This window comes from Elephantulus edwardii, unplaced genomic scaffold, assembly GCF_000299155.1.
Source record: "Elephantulus edwardii isolate Elephantulus edwardi_28Jun2011 unplaced genomic scaffold, EleEdw1.0 scaffold00266, whole genome shotgun sequence".
In the NCBI taxonomy this organism is placed as follows: domain Eukaryota; kingdom Metazoa; phylum Chordata; class Mammalia; order Macroscelidea; family Macroscelididae; genus Elephantulus; species Elephantulus edwardii.
Window position 1 is genome coordinate 3,439,195 of NW_006400016.1, and position 20,115 is coordinate 3,459,309.

General features: G+C 53.3%; 2 protein-coding genes and 1 pseudogene across 5 annotated transcripts in view; 2 read left to right on the forward strand and 1 right to left on the reverse strand.

Annotated features, from left to right (window-relative positions):
- Positions 1–4,584, forward strand: part of ACTN4 (actinin, alpha 4) — an 87,575-nt gene extending 82,991 nt beyond the window's left edge. For 2 of the 4 annotated variants that reach the window (XM_006899699.1, XM_006899700.1), the window contains exons 14-21: positions 42–182; positions 279–461; positions 552–686; positions 1,498–1,677; positions 2,245–2,391; positions 3,504–3,569; positions 4,071–4,229; positions 4,346–4,504. In XM_006899699.1, the coding sequence (XP_006899761.1) occupies positions 42–182; positions 279–461; positions 552–686; positions 1,498–1,677; positions 2,245–2,391; positions 3,504–3,569; positions 4,071–4,229; positions 4,346–4,504 (1,170 nt within the window). Of the gene's footprint in view, positions 1–41; positions 183–278; positions 462–551; positions 687–1,497; positions 1,678–2,244; positions 2,392–3,125; positions 3,207–3,503; positions 3,570–4,070; positions 4,230–4,345 lie in introns of all 4 variants that reach the window. The other 2 variants (XM_006899697.1, XM_006899698.1) reach the window with 2 other exon arrangements.
- Positions 4,585–5,863: 1,279 nt separating this feature from the next.
- CAPN12 (calpain 12) lies at positions 5,864–16,857 on the reverse strand. Its single transcript, XM_006899701.1, has 21 exons — positions 16,621–16,857; positions 15,917–15,986; positions 15,177–15,295; positions 14,872–15,005; positions 13,991–14,159; positions 13,281–13,355; positions 13,118–13,203; positions 12,973–13,047; positions 11,528–11,691; positions 11,207–11,436; positions 10,827–10,838; positions 10,369–10,577; positions 10,175–10,217; positions 10,031–10,090; positions 9,288–9,345; positions 8,518–8,588; positions 8,367–8,429; positions 7,973–8,051; positions 6,090–6,206; positions 5,963–6,021; positions 5,864–5,890 (listed from the first exon to the last, which is right to left on the reverse strand). Exons 1-21 carry the CDS (start codon positions 16,855–16,857, stop codon positions 5,864–5,866), a joined length of 2,157 nt encoding a protein of 718 aa, XP_006899763.1.
- Positions 16,858–17,580: 723 nt separating this feature from the next.
- Positions 17,581–18,406, forward strand: LOC102870099 (annotated as a pseudogene).
- Positions 18,407–20,115: the final 1,709 nt, after the last annotated feature.

Sequence of the window (20,115 nt, forward strand, 5' to 3'; positions counted from 1 at the left end):
CTGGGTGACCCTTCTCTGCCCTGTCCCTCTGGGATCCCCAGAAAACCGAGAAGCAGCTGGAGACCATTGACCAGCTGCACCTTGAATATGCCAAGCGGGCAGCCCCCTTCAATAACTGGATGGAGAGTGCCATGGAGGACCTGCAGGACATGTTTATCGTCCACACCATCGAGGAGATTGAGGTCTGTCTGCTCCACCCTACACCCCCTCCACACTCCCCACTTCTCTTGTGATCCTGTGAAGCTGGGCCACCTCACTCATGCAGCCTTTCCCACCAGGGCCTGATCTCAGCTCATGACCAGTTCAAGTCCACCCTGCCAGATGCTGACAAAGAGCGGGAGGCCATCCTGGCCATCCACAAGGAAGCGCAGAGGATCGCTGAGACCAACCACATCAAGCTCTTGGGCAGCAACCCCTACACCACTGTCACCCCCCAGATCATCAACTCTAAGTGGGAGAAGGTGGGCTGAGACCAGCAGGCAGCACTTGGGGCTGGGCCAAGCAGGGGTGGGGAGCATCCCTGTAACTGCCATGTCCCCCTGCCCACCCAGGTGCAGCAGCTGGTGCCAAAGAGGGACCACGCCCTCATGGAGGAGCAGACCAAGCAGCAGTCCAATGAGCACCTCCGCCGCCAGTTCGCCAGCCAGGCCAACATCATGGGACCCTGGATCCAGACCAAGATGGAGGTAAGGACCCCTGCGGGGGACCCTGGCTAAGTGAGGCCACACCTGGGGGGGCTGTCACGTGTAGAAGGCGTTCCCCACTGGGGTGGTTCCTGGAGCCATGGACTTGCAGGTGGTCTGTAAGTTCCTGAGACCCATGAGCCAAGAGCCTTTATTGCAGGTCAGGAGGACCAGCGAGATTGTACTATTAAATGGGCAGTGCGTATAAAGGAAACTGGACTTCAGTGTCGCATGGACTAGTGATTGTCATTGAACAGTTTTGGTCTTTGTTCCTCAGTTCTCTCATGTCCACTATGAGAATGGAAATAGCCACTTCGTTCAGTCTTAACATGTAACTTTCTGTGTGTGTGCCGCCCTCTGCTGGCCCCGTGCAGATGCTGCATGGACAGGGTTGCTGTGGACAAGATCACTGCTACCCTTCATTGTGTGGTCACAGTGCTGAGAGTGATTCTGGCCACACGTAATCGAGCATTGACTGCATGCCAGGCCCCGTATTGTCCTTGAGCAGGGCTGAGGGTGGAGGGTGCTTGTGAGAGGCATAGGGGCTAAAGTAAGTTGGGCCCAGGTGTACATCTCAACTCTGCTTCAGTTTCCACATCTGTCGTCAGGCTTGTCCAATCCCTCACTTCACAAGGTGATCTGCCTCAGAGAGAGGCCCCCTTTACCTCTAAAGGCTTACAGTTGTGTGCTTTACCACCAGAGGGCAGCACTGGAAGGTGTGACAAGCCTTCCTGGTAGAGGGACCAAGTGCACTGAGGGAGCCGGGTGGCAGAGCTGGGCAGTTACTTGAAAGGTGGCACCACTCTCTGTACAGGAGATTGGGCGTATCTCTATCGAGATGAATGGGACCCTGGAGGACCAGCTGAGCCACCTGAAGCAGTACGAACGCAGCATTGTGGACTACAAACCCAACCAGGACCGGCTGGAGCAGCAGCACCAACTCATTCAGGAGGCCCTCATCTTCGACAACAAGCACACCAACTATACCATGGAGGTATGGTGCACGCGTGTGATGCACTGGACTGCCAGCTCCAGAAATTCTTACGTCCCTGTAGAAGCTGAAACACCTGGGCTATTTTCTTCACCCCCCTATTTCACATCATTCAAAACTGTCTGAGAAAGATGCCATATGTTTGCACATTTTGTCAAACCAGCAGTTTCCTTGCTGCCATCCCATCATGCAGCCAACTTGGCCTGTCCACCCAGCACATGTGGACTCACAAAATCTGGCTGCTTGGGTGTACGTATTTGGCAGCCTGGTTGATACTACTGTTAGCTTGAAACTTTCAGTGGTGAGGATGTTTACACCGTGCAGTTAGATGCTGGCCACAATATCTGGGGGCGGGGGAGGGGGGGGGTGTCAGTCAATGAAATGTGCGCTGTAGTGACATCAATTCTGCTCTAAGTCAAGGGTTCCTCAGCTTTGTTCCCTGTGTAAGAGACAGGAAATGCACTAGAGAGTTTGGGGCTGGGAAGAGACGGGCCACCCCCAGCTGTGGTTTTGGGGTGCCCAGGCTGCTAGGCCCAGACCAGCAAGCTGCCATGCCCTTTTCCCTCCCAGCACATCCGAGTGGGCTGGGAACAGCTGCTCACCACCATTGCGCGCACCATCAATGAGGTGGAGAACCAGATCCTTACCCGAGACGCCAAAGGCATCAGCCAGGAGCAGATGCAAGAGTTCCGGGCATCCTTCAATCACTTTGACAAGGTGAGCAGCTCCACTGCCCCTGGTGTCTGCCCTCCTCATGTCACCAGTTCCTCCTGCCCCCTCTGTATTTGCGTCTTTCCATCCATTCATATTCCACGGGCTGAGTAACAGCCACACCTCACAGGGGCCTGCTGCCCGGACCTGGCCCCTGATGGGGTACAAAGGTGCCAGTTCAAAGAGACCCCTAGCACAGCTGCCTTCAGTGACACAGAGAGGCCCCCTGGCCCTGCCTAGCCTGCGAAGACTCTAGGACAAATTAAGCCCCAGCGCAGCCAAGACTCAAAACCTGGTGCCTAAAGGTGCCATCCAGTCTGGCAGCTCTAGATCTGTGTTGCAGAGGTCTTTTTACAGGCCCTGAGCTAGCCCATTTTACAAACCACTTTGCTGGCCAGAGGGTCAGCTGGCCTTTCCTGTGAGTGATCTCAGCAGGATGCAACCCCCAGTGTGAGGCAAGACCTCGCCTCAGCTCCACAAGCCCTGGGGCTCCACCCTTATCTACGACCATGCCCAGAGAGGTGATCTCTCCTGCCCTCCCAGGCAAAGGCAGATGACGGGCTCCTTCACCCATCCTGGCCATCACATTGTCCATGTCACCCTCTAACTATGTGTTTCCCTCCCCTATGTGTCCCCCTTCCCTGGTCTCTGCATGTGGCCCTGGCCCCCTCCCTGCCGTTCTCCGCTGGCTGGGCCCGCACACCACCCTCCCGCACACCTTCACTGGGATGCCCTGGCAGGACCATGGTGGGGCGCTGGGGCCCGAGGAGTTCAAGGCCTGTCTCATCAGCCTGGGCTACGACGTGGAGAATGACCGGCAGGTACAAGCACCCCAGGGCCCCAGCAGACGTGGCATTAATTACTCTTCTCTTTCTCTCTTCTTCTGTCTTTCTCTCCCACTCTCTCACCATTCCATCCCTTGTCATTGTATGTCCCATGTTACCGGCTTTCTTGGCCTCCTCCTTTCCCCTGTGTTGTGTCTCTTTGGACACCTCTTCCTTACCTGGTCTCTTGGGGCCTCCTCTGTTTTCCTGGTTCCTGACACTGCCCTTATCCCTCCTGTGCACATGGGCGGGTTCCTCTGGCCCTGCCTTCTGCTGCCCGCGTCCTTGGAGCAGAAGCAGACAGGCAGCATGGACGCCGATGACTTCAGGGCTCTGCTTATCTCCACAGGATACAGCCTGGTATGCTGTCCCTGCCTCCTCCACCTCGCCGCCACTCCTCCTGCCACCCCCTCTGCCTGCAGTGTCTCTTTGTCCTTGGGGACAGTTCTCAGGGACACTCTTGCCAAGAGGCATAACTTGACCCCTTCCTCCTCTTCTGCACCTGCTGGGCTGGGGTCCCTCTGGCAGCTCCCTGTGCCCACCTCCTTTCCTAGATCTCTAGAGGCTAGTCCTTCCACCTCTCCCCTTTCTTTCTCTCTCTCTCTTCTCTGCTCTCCAGAACTAACTCTGGAGTCTAGGGCTCAGGAGCTGACCTTTCTGGTCCACACCCAACTCCCCTCTTCTCAAGAGGACTTTGTGGGAGATGGGGGGCTGCCGAAGGGGCATTTGGCCCAGAAGCCGGGACAGGCTGGGCCAGCTGATGGGCATGTACACTGCGGTTGGGTCTGCTCTGCTGGGCCTGCTGCCCTGCTCCATGAACCTACTGATGTGTGTTCCTTTCTGCCCCACTGCCATCCCCAGGGCGACGCCGAGTTCAACCGCATCATGAGTGTGGTTGACCCCAACCATAGCGGCCTTGTGACCTTCCAAGCGTTCATTGACTTTATGTCCAGAGAGACCACAGACACAGACACTGCTGACCAAGTCATTGCCTCCTTCAAGGTCCTAGCCGGGGACAAGGTAAGCGAAAGCTCTGGGGTAATGGGGAAGGGGTCTTCCAAACAAAAATCAGTCAGGACTGGGTGGGATCAGGGATGATTGTGCAGAACCTCACAGCTTGACCCTGCCTCCCCTAGAATTTCATCACAGCTGAGGAGCTGCGGCGAGAGCTGCCCTCTGACCAGGCTGAGTACTGCATTGCTCGCATGGCGCCCTACCAGGGCCCCGACGCTGTGCCTGGCGCCCTCGACTACAAGTCTTTCTCCACAGCCCTGTACGGCGAGAGTGACCTGTGAGGACCCACCAGAGAAACCCTGATCAGATTCCCTCCTCATGGCCTCCAGGAGGGGCTGGGGGAGTCCCTTGCCCCTGCTCCCTGTGAGGGGGCCTCCATAGCCGTCACTTCTGACTCTGTATCTATGCAAAGCACTCTCTGCAGTCCTTTCTGGGGGGGGGGGGGTGTCAGGGAGGGGCTGGGGCAGGCTCTCTCCTCTCTCGGTTGTGGCCAGAAGATTTTTCTCTCCCCCCGTAGGGGTCATGGAGACGTGGGGTCAAGGCTTCTGGCCTGGTAAATACACATAATATGATTTTGTTGTTTTGGTTATTTTTTTTAAGACTAAATGGAGGGGAATTTGGGTCCCACATCAGATGGGACCCCTCATGCCCTGAGGATACTTCTCCACACCCACGACCCCCTCTGCCCAGAGGTCCCTCCAAGGCCCCTCACCTCTAGGCCAAAGCCCGATGTGCCTTGTCCAGGAACCCAAGCAGAGAGGGTGCCCACAGGAGAGGGTCCCCTACCCAGCTCCCTAGTCCTCTTTGGCCTTCCCCCAACCATGTGACCACCAGGAGGTGGGCACTATGCCAGGGGCCCTGCAAGTATGCCCACCCCTCGCCAGCCCTGTTTCTCTTACCCAGATTTGCCTCTCTTTCAGATTTTCTAAGGACCAAAAAAAAAAAATTAAAAAAAAACAAACACCACTTTTCAGAGAATTACTATTTACTTTATTAACTTACGGACTTATTATATAAATATATATTCACCTAGCAACATATCTGACATCTCTTGCTCCTGTAATGAAGATATAGCTGATCTACTCCCTTGCTGGCCCTGCCTGAGTCCCCCGCTGGTGGCTGTCAGGTGCTGCCTCTGCGTCCTCAGGCACAGGGTGGTCAGTGGCCTGGCTGCCTCTTAGCTGATCGTTTTGTTCCTTTTGGCCCCCGCCCCCCCAACCTTTTTTTTTTTTTTTTTTTTTTTAGTTTATTTGGATTGATTTTTTTCTCTCGGTTTCTGGATAAACCACTCTTCTGGGGACAGGAAAATAAAACGTAATATTTTCAAGGATTCCTAAATGTCCTCTCTTTCTCTGTCGCCTTCCCTGTGTCCCCCTTCTCAGCAGGCTCCACTCTGGGTTCTGAGAGTGTTGGACTGATGGAGTCTGCGTGGCCCAGTACAGGGTACAGGCAGGCTGCCACGGCGTGGGCCATCCCACCAATATGGCTGAAGGGTCCAGACTCTGAACCCTCAACATCTGAGCCTCAGACTGGGCCCAGGCCAGGAGATGCAAGGGAGTGGTGCTGGCCTCAGGCTTTCCCTGTGGAGGCTGTGGACAGGGAGGTAGGCCTCCAGCCAGGGGGTGCTTGTTTCTGGGGTCCTAGGAGAAGGTGGCCACCTCCATCCACTGAGAGAGAGAGGACAAAGTTTGAGGAAGGGTCTCCCCACGTCATCCACCTCCCCAGCAGCCCTGGCTCACCTGTCTGTGGGTCAGGCACACGACTCCCTCGCCCCCATCCAGGTACTGGCTACAGTGGTCTATGCAGAAAGCGAGAGATCAGCTCCAGCCTGGGCTCTGGCCCACCCACTCCCAGGCGGGCACTCACGGAAAATGCTAGTGAGCCGGGCCATGCAAGACACGAAGCGCTCGAAGTCCACTTGCAGGCGGCTGTCCCGGTAGCGGCTAGTGAGGATCTGGGTCAGCTGGTTGTTCAGATGGAAGCCTGTAGGGTGGCCCTATGAGCTCACCTCAGTCTGGCACTCCCAGCTCCCCAAGAAAAACACGGGGCAGGGCCTGCTTCTTCTTCATCTGGGCCTAGGTCCATTTCAGCCCATCTTTGTGAACACAAGCAACTCGCTTCACTTTTTTGGGCCTCAGTATCCACATCCGAAAAGCAAGGACGATGACAGCCCAACTCTAGAGAGTTGTGCGAAGGTTCAGTAGACTAAGGACAGTACTGGTGTAAAAGGGCTGTCAGTATTCTCCCTTCAGATTCTGTACGACTTACCCCTTGCCTGGTGGGCACTGGAGAAAGTTTTGTGCATTCAAACCTTTTGTATTGGGTTTTGGGGGTTGTGTTGTGCTTTATTATTTATTTATTTATTTATTTTTTTTTTTTTTATTTTTTTTTTGCAGGTAGGCAGTTCAGATCCACCAGCTGCTCTGAGGAGGGGGGAGGTAGGCAGCCTCCTACTGTGTGGCTTTGAAAACTTTTGGGGTCAACTGTGAGTCACTTCTCGCTCACCAGTACATAACAACAACAAAGCACATGGAAGGGGGTTGCTTATCTTCTGATGAGCTGCTGGTGAAGTCACAACTCTTGCCTTTGCATTGGCAGTGCCAGTCTTTACTCAATAGGCCCACAGAGACCCTTTGAAATCTCAGTGTTATTGTGTGCCATCCAGTCCTACAGCTGACCCTCCAGTGGGTTTTCAGAGGTAGTACATCACATGGGAGGAGACTGCCCCCATCTTTCTCCAGCAGAGCAGCTGCTGGAATTGAACCACCTGCTTGGGGATTATAGTGCAGCTGCGTACTGCTCAGCCACCCCTGAAATCTCAAAAACCTTAGTGGTCCTTGAATGTTACAGATGACCTTTGAGGTTCCCAGTCCCATACACTCAGATAAATGCAGCACAGTTCAAGTTCACCCAGCAGCTGCATGGGAGAAAGGACTTACCACCTAGAAATCCCTACGGGGCAGTTCTCTTGTCATAGGGGGTGACTGTGAGCCAGAATGGACTGCATTGCAGTGAGAACACTGAGGGCCATTACTTTCTCTGCCTTGTTCTGGCAGCACTCAGGAGGTCCGGGGGCCTATTTAGGCCACTTGCCCTCTCTACCTCATTTGTTCTTGATACTTTGGTAGGGGGATGCTGTATCTGTGGGAGAGCCCAGCCAGATAAGGTGGGAGGCCTCAGCTGTTCCTTTCATGGAAATGGACCAATCGGGGCTTGTGTGTTCTGTGCAGCCTGGTGTGGGGGTCCTTTCTGGGGTCTACAGTGCTCCTGAGACCACTCACTAAGGTTCCCAGGCTCATTGTTGCTCTCTGCCCGCCCCTCCCTGCATCCACCCCCTCTCTAACTTTCCCCTTGATCCTCTGGGACTCCACTGTTCATGATAACTCTTCTGCACAGAGCACTCTGTTCCTCTCTGGGCCTGGATCTCTATTCCTCATGCACCCCTCCTCCAGCAAGCCCTCTGGGATCTTCTCTCCCCTCTAGGTTCCTCAGTCCCCCTGCACCACCTCCACTACCCCAGCCTGACTTAGCAATCAGTTGGCCTTGCCAGCCTCTGGGCTGAGATCATGTAAACTTAGAGAAGGGCTCTGGTTACCACTGAAGCCCATCTTGGCTGAGGGCAGAGTAGTTGCTTGGAATGTACAGAGCAAAGAATGACGTCTCTGCCCCTTCAGGAGTCCTGCCCTATGGCCTCCTTCAGGGTCACCGAGTCCCTGCCAGCAAGCTAAGCCACACAGCCATGTCCACACCTGCTGCTTTCAGCGCCAGCCGCAGCTCATAGGAGTTCATGGTTCCTGAGGTGTCCTCGTCAAACTTGTTGAATGTGGCCTAAGCAGGGAGGTGGGAATTAGTGCTGCCTTCAAGCCTCCGAGGACCCTGAAGAACTGAACATGATCCTCAGGCCAGCCTGTCTGGCGAGTCCCTTCCTATCTATGCCCTGAGTAAGCAGTTCTAGCCACTTAGTTGTGTTTTTCAGTCTAAAAAAGTACACCAGGCCAGGGTCTGTGCCAGAGCCCCCAGCAGGGACTGCAGAGGGATGCCCTAGCCAGGTGGTCCTGTCCCCTCTGTCCTCTGGGCCCCCATATCCTCTTAGAGGTTCCACTCCCTCCACAGGAAGCAGCCCCATGGCTGCCCCCACCTCACCTGCCACTGAAGGAGGCGACCCCAGAGCTGCTGGAAGTGTGGCAGGGCCAGGCTTCGCCCGTGCTAGGGAGAGACCTCCTGGTTAAGCTCAGTGTCCCTGGAAGGGAAGCAAAGTTCCTCCCCCACCGGCCCAGGCATTGTCCCCACATACCCCGAAACACTGCAGCAGCTGCTCACAGGTTCTGAGCCCAATTTCTCCCGGGGTCTGGGCGTGAGCCCTGGCTGTAGGGGAAAAGGCTAACACATGGGCAATTCCTATAAGCTGGCCAGTGTTTGAAGCCAGCCACCTTTGAAGGCATTAACTAGAAAACTCATTGCTGTCTAGTTGGAATTGACTCATAGCCAAACATCCAGTGGGTCTTCAGAGGCCATAAATTGCACAGTGGGAGACTATATCCTTTACCAAGGTGCTGATGGAGGATTTGAACCTCGAGAGTGGTGTTGCCTGGGCTAACAGTGCGTCTACCTGTGGACATTGCCACCAGAACTCCACTTAGCAGTTCAAAAGGGGGCCTCATTACTCTCTGGTCTGTAGGGAGTTTACGCTGTTATCCCAAAGGTATGGGGCCTCCTGGTCATTCAAATCCACCAGCTGTTCCAAGGAAAAAGATGGGAGTCTCCTGTGCATTTTCAGCCTCTGAAAACCCAATGAGGTGTTAGCTCTGAGACAGTTCTGCTTAAGCAGCAATGAGTGGAAGTTTTATAGATGGGGCAAACAAAGCACAGAGCACTTAGCTGATTGCTGGTAACAAAACTGGAATGCAAACTTGGTGGTTCAGAGTCAGCTCATCACAACTACAATCCCAGCCTCTCAGAGGAAGGGGAGCTGTGACCCTGGACACAGGTCCTATCACGGCACCAAGGGGTCCACTTATGCTGGCAGGGACTGGGGCTGAAACACACTCTACACACACAACTCACCAGGCTCCAGGGCGATGCTTAATAAAGTCTGTAGTTGGGAGGCACCGAGCTCTTCCTTCTGGTCAGGGAGAGGTGATTTGGGGACCACTCGCAAAGTGCTCTGGGTTTGCCTTCTGCTTCAGAACTCTTAGAGCCTGCCCCAACCCCCTATCTCCAGAAGGTGGCAGCTGCCTCCATGGTGGGGGGAGGTTAGAGAGAGGAGATCTCAGCCCGGGAAGGGGCCGGGATAGCACAAGAGGGGACCTAGCAAGGCAAGGTGCAGACTGTGTGAGGCCTGGAGGCAGGGAAGATGGTCATAGGAGGAATTAAAGCAAAACAGGTGACTTAAAATGGAGGGGAGAGGGTCTGGTGGCTTAGTCCATTAAGGAGTTGTGCTGCTCATCCAGAGGTGGCACGTCTGACATTTCGAATCCACCAACAGCTCCATGGGGGGGGGGGGATGGGTAGTCTCTTCCTGTGTGATTTACAGCCTCCTCAAACCCAAGGTCAGTTAAGAGTCCGTTTCCATTGAATCCCAGTGAGTTTAAGACAGGAGTGACGGTGCATTAGATGTTGCACTGCTAACCAAAATGTCGGGGTTCCAATCTACGAGCTGCCCTGAGAGAAAGCTGGATAGTGTCCCTTAAAAATTTGCAGCCCTGGAAACCAGATGGAAGGTGGATATGAATCGGAATCGACTCCACCTCTGGGATTTTAGAACAGGAAAGGCCAATCTGTTTAGTTCAGCCTGGCTGCCCCCTCACCTCTCCTGCCAGCTCCTGAAACAGCTGCTCCAGACCTCGCTCGAGAGGTGCATAAGGGACCTGGGGAGCGGGGAGGCTGTTTAGTTCTGACCCAGGGGGTCTTGCTCGCAATTGGCCCCTCTCCCTGCCCCCTGAGGCCCTCACCATGAGGGCCTGCAGGTCAGCGCTGATATTGTCATCGATCTCCCTGCAAATGACAGGCAGAGATAAAGGGGCTTTGAGGCGGGGAAAGTCTGCAGGTCGAGGGTATTGGGGGGTCGGAATGAGGTGAGGGGAAGTCTACAAGGTCCGGGCGGGGTGGAGGAGGGCTACACGAGGGTAACCTATGGGGGGCTCACACGGCGGTGTGCCGGCGCTCGGAGAAGATGCGCAGGGTGAAGTCGGACTCGTCGCCAACGTGCGCGGCGCTGGGCACCACCAGGTAGTGGCCGGGCCGCAGGCGGCAGCGGCGGCTCACATCGCGGCGCGCGCTGAAGGCAGAGCGGTCGGCGCGCAGTAGGCGGGGCAGGAGCTCGCGGCTCCGCGGGGAGTCCCAGATGCCCAGCAGCTGAGGGGGGGGGGCAGGAGGGGCGCACCGGGGCATGACCCACCCCTCAGCTCACTCGAGCCCAACCCGCCCTCGCACGGCAGCCCTCCTAAACCCACCCCATTCACCTAGCACCCAAGCTTGACCCAGAGCCCCAAGCCTGCCTCCTTAACCCTGGACTATCCCCCACTTCTGCCGCCCACCAGCTCAGGGTGTCCACTCCTGGGGCTACTTCAGCCTCTGGGAGGAGGGGTCCCATCAGAAACCCACCTCCTCTGGAATCTGTGAGAAGGAAAGGGAATGAGAGTTGACGGAGACACCCATCACAGTCCCCTCTCTGCCCCCTACACCCAACTGCCCAGAGTAACTGCCCACACTTGTCACACCCTCTCCCTCCTTTTTCCTCCTTTTTCAGTTCTTGTTCCCAGTCCCTAACCCAGGTCCTCTGACCCTTCCCACCAGCCTCCATGCTCTCAATTCTTTCTCAATCCCTGAGACTTCTCTCCCAGCCCTCCCTCCTCCCCCCCACCCCGTGATTCCTTGGATCTCTTTCCCTTCTTTAACCATCAGTGTCCTCCTGAACTCTGTACTCTCATTTGGTTTCCTGCCTTTCCTGGGTTTGACACTTGGGCCTTGGCACCTGCCCTCACCTGGAACACATGGAAGCCCACGGTGAGGTAGGTGAGGCCTTGTGCCCTTAGACGTCGCCGGTTGCGCTGGATAAGCGACAGCAGGACGGTGCACTTGGGGATGGAGCCCCCTTGTGCCAGGCCCTGGGCCCCAGCGGCCCCCCAGCCTCCCCAGGGCCCCTCTTCGTCATCTTCCTCCTCATCAGGCTCCAGCAGTGTCAGCCGGAACTGAGGGTTGGTCCAGAAGGTTTCTAGTTGGGGAGAAGGAAATGGGGCTTCCTGACCAGCCATAGTCCCCCTCTGTTCCTTGCTTGCTTCAAGGGATTTACCCCCAGGCCTTACCGGCGCCAGGCAGGCTTCCACCAGAGTTAAATCCTCGAACCCATCGGCCTTGAAAGGTGTGGATGTGCCAGCCACCCCCAGCCGGACTGGGGCCCAGACACTCCGGGCTCAGTGAGCAGATCTGGACGGTGTTGAAGTGGCGGAGGAAGTCCTGTAGCTCCATCCTAGAAGCAGCCGGTGGTCAGACCTGCTGAGCACATCTCTGGACCCCCAATATTGTCAAATACCTTTGAGCCTTCCTTAAATATCCCACTGTATCCAGAAAGAGATTATTGCCATTGATTTGGAACTGACTCATAGCTGAACCTCAAGTGGCTTTTTGGAGGTTTTAAATAGGACAGGAGGATATTGTCTGTTTTGCTCCCTCAGAGCAGCTGTTAGACTTGAACCACTCGCCTTTGGGTTAACAGTGCAACTCTTGATCTACTAGGCCACAAGAACTCCCTTTTCTCCAGAAGTGGCTCCTGAATCACTGAGCTCTCCAACTCTTAATCTCTCTAGTTTCTCAGAAATGCCTACAGACTGCCAAGATCCATAAACGTCCCCCAGAACCTTGCCAAATTGCCTTCAACCTCCAAATAACAAGATATTCAGGCTTTCAAATTATCAACAGCTATCTCTGACCCTTCAGTGTTGCCAGGTCTAAAGAAGTTCCCCAGAACACTGCTGAAAACTCACTGCTGTCAAGCCAGGTCGAATTTGTAGTGATTCTCCCTCAGGTTTCTGAGGTTGTGAACTGTTAACAGGAGGACTTTGCCCATCTTTTCTCAAGGAGTGACTGCTGGATTTGAGCCATTAGATATGAGGCTTTTGGATTAACAGCAAAACAAGATACAGTCTGTGTGACCCAGAACTCCTTAAACATCACTAAACCTGCTCAGGGGAGCTCTGGGAGCACAGTGGATAATGCATTGTGCTGTCAAAGACAGTCTGAATCCATCAGCCGCTCCGAGGGTGAATGATGGACAGATTCCCCCCCGTACAGTTTACGGCCTCCAAAACCCTGCTGGAGGGTCAGCTGTGAGTCAGTTCTGACTACAGAACATAACAAAAACAAACGTCCCTTAGTTGTCCTGACTCCCTTAAACTTCTAGATCTCAAACCAAAAGGTAGGCAATTCTCTGCACGAGAAAGATGTGGCAGTCTGATTCTGCTAATGATTACAGTTTAGGAAACGATGAGGACAGTTCTACCCTGTTCTAGAGGAAGGGGCAGTACAAGTCAGGTAATCTTTATAGAAATGGGCTGCCAGGCCTTTCTTTCGCTGCACCACTGTTGATGATTTTTCAAATATCAGTCATTCTCTTTTGACTGCCCAGATTACCACTGCTAGTGATAATATGGTCAGTACCTCCCTGTAAGGACACATGATCCTGACCATATCCCATGTCCCTCTTATGGTACTCAGCCCTTCCCGAGGTGAAGCTGAGGCCCTCCCAACTCACCAGAACTCGCCATCCTCCTTTTTCACCATCAGAGCTTCTCGCCACTGGAAGGGGATGGCATCCCAACGTGGACAGCTAGGGAGACGTGGATGTGAGCAGAGGGCGGGAGAGCCAGGTTCCCCCCCCCCCAGAAGTCCCACCCCACCTGTCACTCCAGGCCCCGGTCCACTCCACACGGCCCCAAGGGTTCCGCAGCCGCAGCAGTCGCACCTTGGTGAAGCCCAAGGACACCTGATGTAGACAGAGGGTCAGTGAAGGTGGCCCCAGATGACCCACCTTGCCCCCCCCCCCCCGGAAGGAATCCTCACCTTCTGTGTGCCTGTGATTGAGTATGCATGTCCCTTCACCAGCCCGTCGTCCGTTCGGTATTCTCCTCGGTCGCTCTGGATGAAGAAGACAGGCCAAGGGCGGGGGGATGGATGAAGAGTGGCTGTTCCTCTCTGCTTCCCCACCCCTGCCACCAAAACACCCATAGGGATGACATGGGTTTCAGGGAGGGTGTCAGGGTTGATGAATGAAAGTGTGAGAGGAAGGAGTCAGAGATAAGACAAGAAATAGGAAGACAAAAAAGAGACATGGAGACGTGGCGGAACAGAGAGAAAGAACAAAGAGAATTAGGCTAACGAATGAGGTCAACTCAGTGGACGAATGACTGAGCCCATGAAAAGCAATCCCGGGACTTGGGCTAAGATTTTCAAAAAGAAACTATTTTTTGTTTTGTTTTCAAATCCTTGGTGATAGTAGATACTTGCAGCTGTGAGGGGGCCTTGTGCCCATGAGGGAAAAGCTTGCCTAAGAGCTAAGATTAGAAAAACGTGTGATGACATCCTCCGAGCACCTGGATCCAGCTGTGCTTGAAGCCAGCCCTTTTATAAGAGCCAGGACCTTTCTGTGTGACTTTGCTCCAGTTGGATATGTGAGCTAGAGCAAACCATCAGCATTGCTGAGGAGAGGGACACAGCACCCCACCGCCCCTTGGCAGTCCTGGTGGAGGTTCACACAGAAATCTGATTCTCACCAGGGCAGTGGCCCCTACAAGGGACTCCTTGGCCAGGGCATGGCGCAGGACGGAGAAGAGGCCTGGGATGTTTTCCCTCAGGTAGAGCACCTCGCCCACTCCGCCAGTGAAGTCCACAAACGCCTCGTTCATGTGGCCTCCACGCATTACCTCATAGGAGCCGTGGAGCCTGTTGGAAGGGGGTGTGGATGTGGATGAAGGTCTGAAGCATGTGTGTCTCAGGTCACCTTATGAGGTCTTAGTGGCCCCTAGCTAGGTCCTTCCGGGACCACTCCTAGATTTGTGGTTTTCTGGAGTCAGGACTGGGATGTGTTATGGAAGCACTTGGAAACATTGTCTCTGATACCCCAGGTGATTTGGAGGTCATCAGAGAGCTAAGCCTGTGTATTCTGGGGGATGTCTGTCATTTTGTGTCCCTGGGACATGTTTGATCTGATAGATAATTCCTCTGGGGACTCTTCCAGGATCCCATAGCCAAAGGATGGACAGTTACAAAGATCTGAGGCTCCTAGACATGATATGATATTTTGGGGAAGCCAAGATTACAGATCCCCAGAAGGACAAATTTTAGATGTGGTGAATTCTGGGAATGTGAAACGTGGCTTCTGGGCCCTTAAGAGCCATGGAGTGTATGTATGTGTGTGCGTGTGTCTACGGGTGTGTGGTAGGAGGTGTTGATGGTGGGAGGTGTTTAAGATTTGACGTGTCTTTGGAACTGAAGTTATTTTGAGTTCCTGGAAAGTATGACATTTGGGATCGTTGAAAGGTATTTGGAGCCATTTCTAGAGTGTTCCAGAAGTTGAAGTGGGTTCTAGAGGTCCTGAGATCTCAGGGCCCAGCTTGTCCTGCTGATAGGACATGGGGTTCCAGGGGCTCCTCACTTGGCGTAGGCCTTCTCCAGCAGTGGGGCCCAGAACTCGTTCCTCTGTTCTGAGCGTACAAACATCAGCTTTCCCTCACGTACAGGCAGCCTGTCGTCCACCACAACGTCCACCCAGTGGCCAAACTGCCAGAGCTGGTGGGGAAAGTGACAGTTTAGGCCCTGGCTCAGATTCTGGCTCCCACTCCCACCTGACCCTCAGGCTCTGCCCCCTGACCCTCTTGTACCCACCCTAGAGCCCAGGAATTACAACCTGTCAGCTCTATAACCGATGTCACCATGGAGCAGACTGAGGTCCAGGCCTACCTGGAAGTGGAAGACCCCTGCATAGCCCTCCTGGAAGCCCTGTCCAGGGGGCACCACCCGATACAAGAGGCGTGGGTGCAGAGTGAGGGAGGCAGCAGCCGCAAGAAACCAGCAGTTACCTGGGGGGCAAACAGGAGGCGAGAGAGAGAGACTGAGGGGCAGGGACAGGGGAACTGAGTAGTTGGGGGCCATGTAGAGAGAGGTGGACCAACAGGAAGTGAATGGAGAAGCCAGGATGGGGACCAGGGGACACAGAGGATGGGAGACCTGGGGGCAGAAAGGAGGGGGGACCATGAAGAATGGGAGTGAGAGGCAAAGAGCAGTGGGGACAAAGGGGCAGAGAGGAAGGAAGAAGAGGGGCAGAGAAGAGTGGGGATTGGGGGACAGAGAGGAAGTGGCACTGAGGGACAGAGAGGAGAGGGACTGAGGGGCAAAGAAGAGGGGGCTGAGGGACAGAGAGGAGGGGGTTGAGGGGCAGAGAGGAGGGGGAACTGGGTTAAAGAAGAGGGGATTGAGGGGCAGAAAGGAGGGGTGCTGAAGGACAGAGGGGAGGGGGGCTGAGGAACAGAGGTGGGGGCTGAAGGAAAAAGGGGAGGGGGCCTGAGGGACAGAGGGGAAGAGACTGAGGGACAGAGGGGAGGGGGGCTGAGAAACAGAGGGGAGGGGTGCTGAGGGACAGAGAGGATGGCAGATCAAGGAGCAGAAGGCCTGAGGATTCAAGATGGCTTCAGGAGTCTCACCCAAGCTCCCCTGACACACATCTGTCCGACTCATGTCCTCACAGATGAACTGGGGCTCACTGCAGAATTCCTGGGGGTGACAGGGTAGGCTTCAGCCCAGGATAGGAAGGGCAGGAGCCGCCAGGAGGACAGACACCGGGCCCAGCTTGCCCTCCATTGCTCTGTAAAATGAAGGACTCCCAGCTGTGGAAGGCCTTGTAAAGCCATGGCTGCTTCCCTGGCCTCCCGGGCATGGCGTGGCTGAACCTCCAAGCCAGTTCCACAGACTGGGAGTTCCAGCTCCTCCTTCCTCTGACTGTGGCGTCTGGACACCCAGACCTACCTCCTTCAGATCCTCCAGGAGACCAGACCTCCCCTCTGGAAGTCTGGTACTCTAAGTCCTCCTCCCTCAGACCCAGAAGTTCAGATCTCAGCCTCCTCATTCCTTACACCCCAGACTCTAGGTCCCTGAACCTCCTCCTCCTTTGGACCCTGGTCCCCAGCCCCCTCCTCCTGCAAACCCTGGACCCCTGCCTCCTCCTCCCTCAGCCCCACGAGTCCAGGTCCCCATCTCCCTCCTCTTTCAGACACAGGAGTCCTAGTCCCAGTCCCTTCCTCCTTCAGACCCTGACCCCAAGCCCTCTCCTCCCTGAGACCCAGGAAGTTCAGAGCTCCAGCCCCCTCCTCCCTCAGACCGGGCATCCTGGCCCCCAATCACACTTTACATGGGGCCTCATCCATTGCACCCCTTTGGCTTTCTCAGAGTGTGGACCAAGCTTGTCATAGCCAAGGGCATCCGGTCCAGCAGGAAAGTAGGGGTCTCGGAACAGGATCCCTGCGTTGAGGGAGGCTGCCTGGATTGCCTCAAATCTCTGGCCCCGGAAGAGCTTTGGGCCCCCAACCCCAGCCTCAGGCTCCTCGTCCACCAGCTGGATGGTCACCCTCCTGTCACCACACGCCATCTGTCCCTCTGGGCTCTTGGACTGGACCCAGGCCCTTTAACCTCCTGAGTCATGGGGGTGGGGCCTCTGCACCATCTGGTTATGATGGGGGCATCATCCTTGTTAATATTAATTGATGGTTTGAGGTGCCATGGACCAGGGACGCCTATTCAGGGGTTTCCTCCCTGGGGCGTGGGGCCTTCAGTTGTGGCCAGGGTAGTAGGTTAATGGGCTTCAGCAGCAGTAGGAGTGAAGGTGGGCAGAGCTGAAGGAGGACTGGCTCCTGCGGGGGGAGTGCCAAGAAGGAGGTCATTGTGGGGGATGCATCTCTGCTGACTTGTCCCTTTGTGTGAGGCTGGGGGCCGGTATGCGGGCAGAGGAGAGACATGTCTGTCCATGTATTTATCATTTGACAGTTTCTGTCTGTCTGCTGGCGTCTCTTTCTTCCCCCACCCCCTGCACCCATGCAGTCTGTGTCTCTTTTTTTCTTCTCTCCATATGTTAAGGAGCTCTGATGGCCTAGTGAATAAAGAAGTTGCCCTGCTGGAGGCCTGGGAGAAAGATGGGCAGTCTCCTCCTGTGCAATTTACAGCCTCCAAAAACCTGCTAGAGGGTCAGCTATGGGTTGGGTTTGGCACATGATAACCTGTTTGTGTGTGTATAGGTGTTGTCTTTCTCTTTCTGGTTCTCTCAGGACCTGCCTTTCTGTCTCTCTCCATCTTCAGCCCCATCCTTGACGCTCACATGGTCCTCACAGTACCCACAGCAGGATGTGAGCCCCCTCTCGATAAGCCCCCCTGCCTCGTTCCCTCCCCGATAGGCCAGCCTGAGCTAGCAGGGGCTGTTCTTTACCTATCCTGCCCTCGCGGTACTTTCTGCCACCACTGCAGTGGCCACCTGTCTGAAAAACGCTGCCCTCCTAGGTCCAGGGGTATTGGAAACCACAAGAATTTTTCACAAAGGACAGCCAAGTTTTGCCCCTCTACATTTTCCTGAACATGGAGAAAAGGTTGGCTTTGGGCCTATCCTTGAGGAATTCTTCCTGTTTCTTTATCCTAAAACTGGTATTATGGTTCACTGCATACTGGGAATTGGGCTTATCTTGTGTTTCTGTCCCAAGAAATACATATGGTTACACCAGAAACCTTCCTTAGCATAGCAACAGTAGGCTTGCTTATCTATATAGTAAAGAATATCTAGTGTGTCTGTTGGGCAATTTGCTGGTAAACTTAATGAGCAAAAAGTTGCCCAACTAGTTGAGGTGAAACAGACTTCCATGACATACATCCAAGATGCAATTGATTTAGAAAAGACACAGCAGGCACTGGTTCAGAAACACCGTTACCTTTTCAATGTTCAAAGAAGTAACATCGCTATGGCCTTTGAAGTTACTTACTGGCAACAACTGCACATGGTGCACGAGGAGGTAAGAAATCATCTGGACTGTCGTATCTCTGTGCAAAATATGTGTAGGAAGGAACAAAGGCACATAATAAACTGGGTAGGGAAGAATGTGGTGCGGAGCATCTGCACAAAAGGAAAAAGGAGACTATTGCAAGTGCAATCATGATCTGAAGCTTCAAAACAACAGCAACAAGAGCAGAGTTCAACAGGAAAAAAATCAGCAAATGCTGGTGAGGTTGTGGAGAGATTGGAACTCTTGTTCACTGCTGGTGGGAAGGTAAAATAGTGTAACTATGAAAGGCGCTCTGGTGCTTTCGCTAAAATTGGAAATAGAGGTACCATTTGACCCAGCACTTCCACTACTGTGAATATGCCCTAAAGAAATCAGAGCCATGCCTCAAACAGCTGTATGCACACCTATGTTTATTGTTGTTTTATTCACAATAACAGAGGAAGAAGGAACCCGGTGCCCATCAACAAATGAATGGATGGGGAAACTGTGATGCACTCACACATGGAATATTATGAAGCACTGAAAAAAGAATGAACTCATAAAACATTCCACAACATGGGGGAGGCTGGAGAACATTATGCTGAGTGAAATATTCAGTCACAAAAGGACAAATACTGCATAACACCACTCTTATAAAATAGGACAGACATGGGGGATGGGGTGAGAATGGGAAGAGTGGGTAGATAATGAACACTGCATTAGAACAGATGAGGGGAAGAAGTGTCTGAAAGGAATATATGATTAGACATTATGTCTATGACAACAATCTGGAACAAGGGGTGCATTGTGGGGTGGCCTTAGGAAGGTGGAGGGAAGGAGAGAAGAAAATCTGCAACAATGAATAAAAAAAAAACCCTAAAGCTGCTTGCAAAGAAGGCTCAAACACAGCCAGTTTTGTAAATATATCTAGTCCAATTGATACAGCTCCAAACAATTGACTTAACTAAATAGGAAATTGTCTATGTGACAGAATCATTCTTTGTATTATATTGTTGTCTATTCAAGTTACAGTTTTAACTAAAACTGAAGTTTGAGAAATAAAATACACTTATTGGCCAGTAAAATGGTTCGCATTTTTCTGGCTCCGTATTTTGAGATGTTCCGTGATCACATTGAATAAGCAGTTGGTTTTAATGAAATTTAATGCCTAACTAAAGATTATCAAGAATTTGTAGTTAACTTTAACTTCTTGTAATAAAGTGACAACTAAAATAAACCAAAAAACCCCACAAGATGATGACAGGGATGGGGTGAGGCCGGACGGTTCTGCAAGAAGTAAGAGGGCAACGTGTGAGTGCATTGGTCCCTTTCATTTTGGACATCAGATGGGATAAAGTGCCGTCAAGGGAGTAGCAGCCATGTGTGAAACCATTTAAGTGAAGGATCTCAATCTGTCACTGAAGAAGTTAAAGCTTGCACGTCCAACCTGAGCATCTAATAGAAACACAAAGGCCGAGAAGGGACCTGAAAGCAGCAGAGATTGATCTGGAAGAAGGCCAAGGATTGCACATTAGACCTCTTTAAAAAAAATATATGTATTGGTTTGCAGAAAAAAATCAGATATATTGTTTTTCCTTCAAGTACAGTGTTTCACACATTCTTTCATTCACATTTGTGTTTCGTATGCTCATTTCCATACACTGTGATTTATAAAATTAATCACCATTGTTCTATGCCCACTATCGCCCTGTCTTTTTGGGTCCCCACCACGTCTATCCTAATACCTTCACCCCTCCCTCCAGCCACCAAACTCTGCAACTCTGTAATTTCCTGCTCCCTCTCAACTCCCTGGCTCCCTCGCCTTCATCCCTTGGAGTTTTATACATATCTTACTAATTATACTTCTCACATTAGACCTCTTG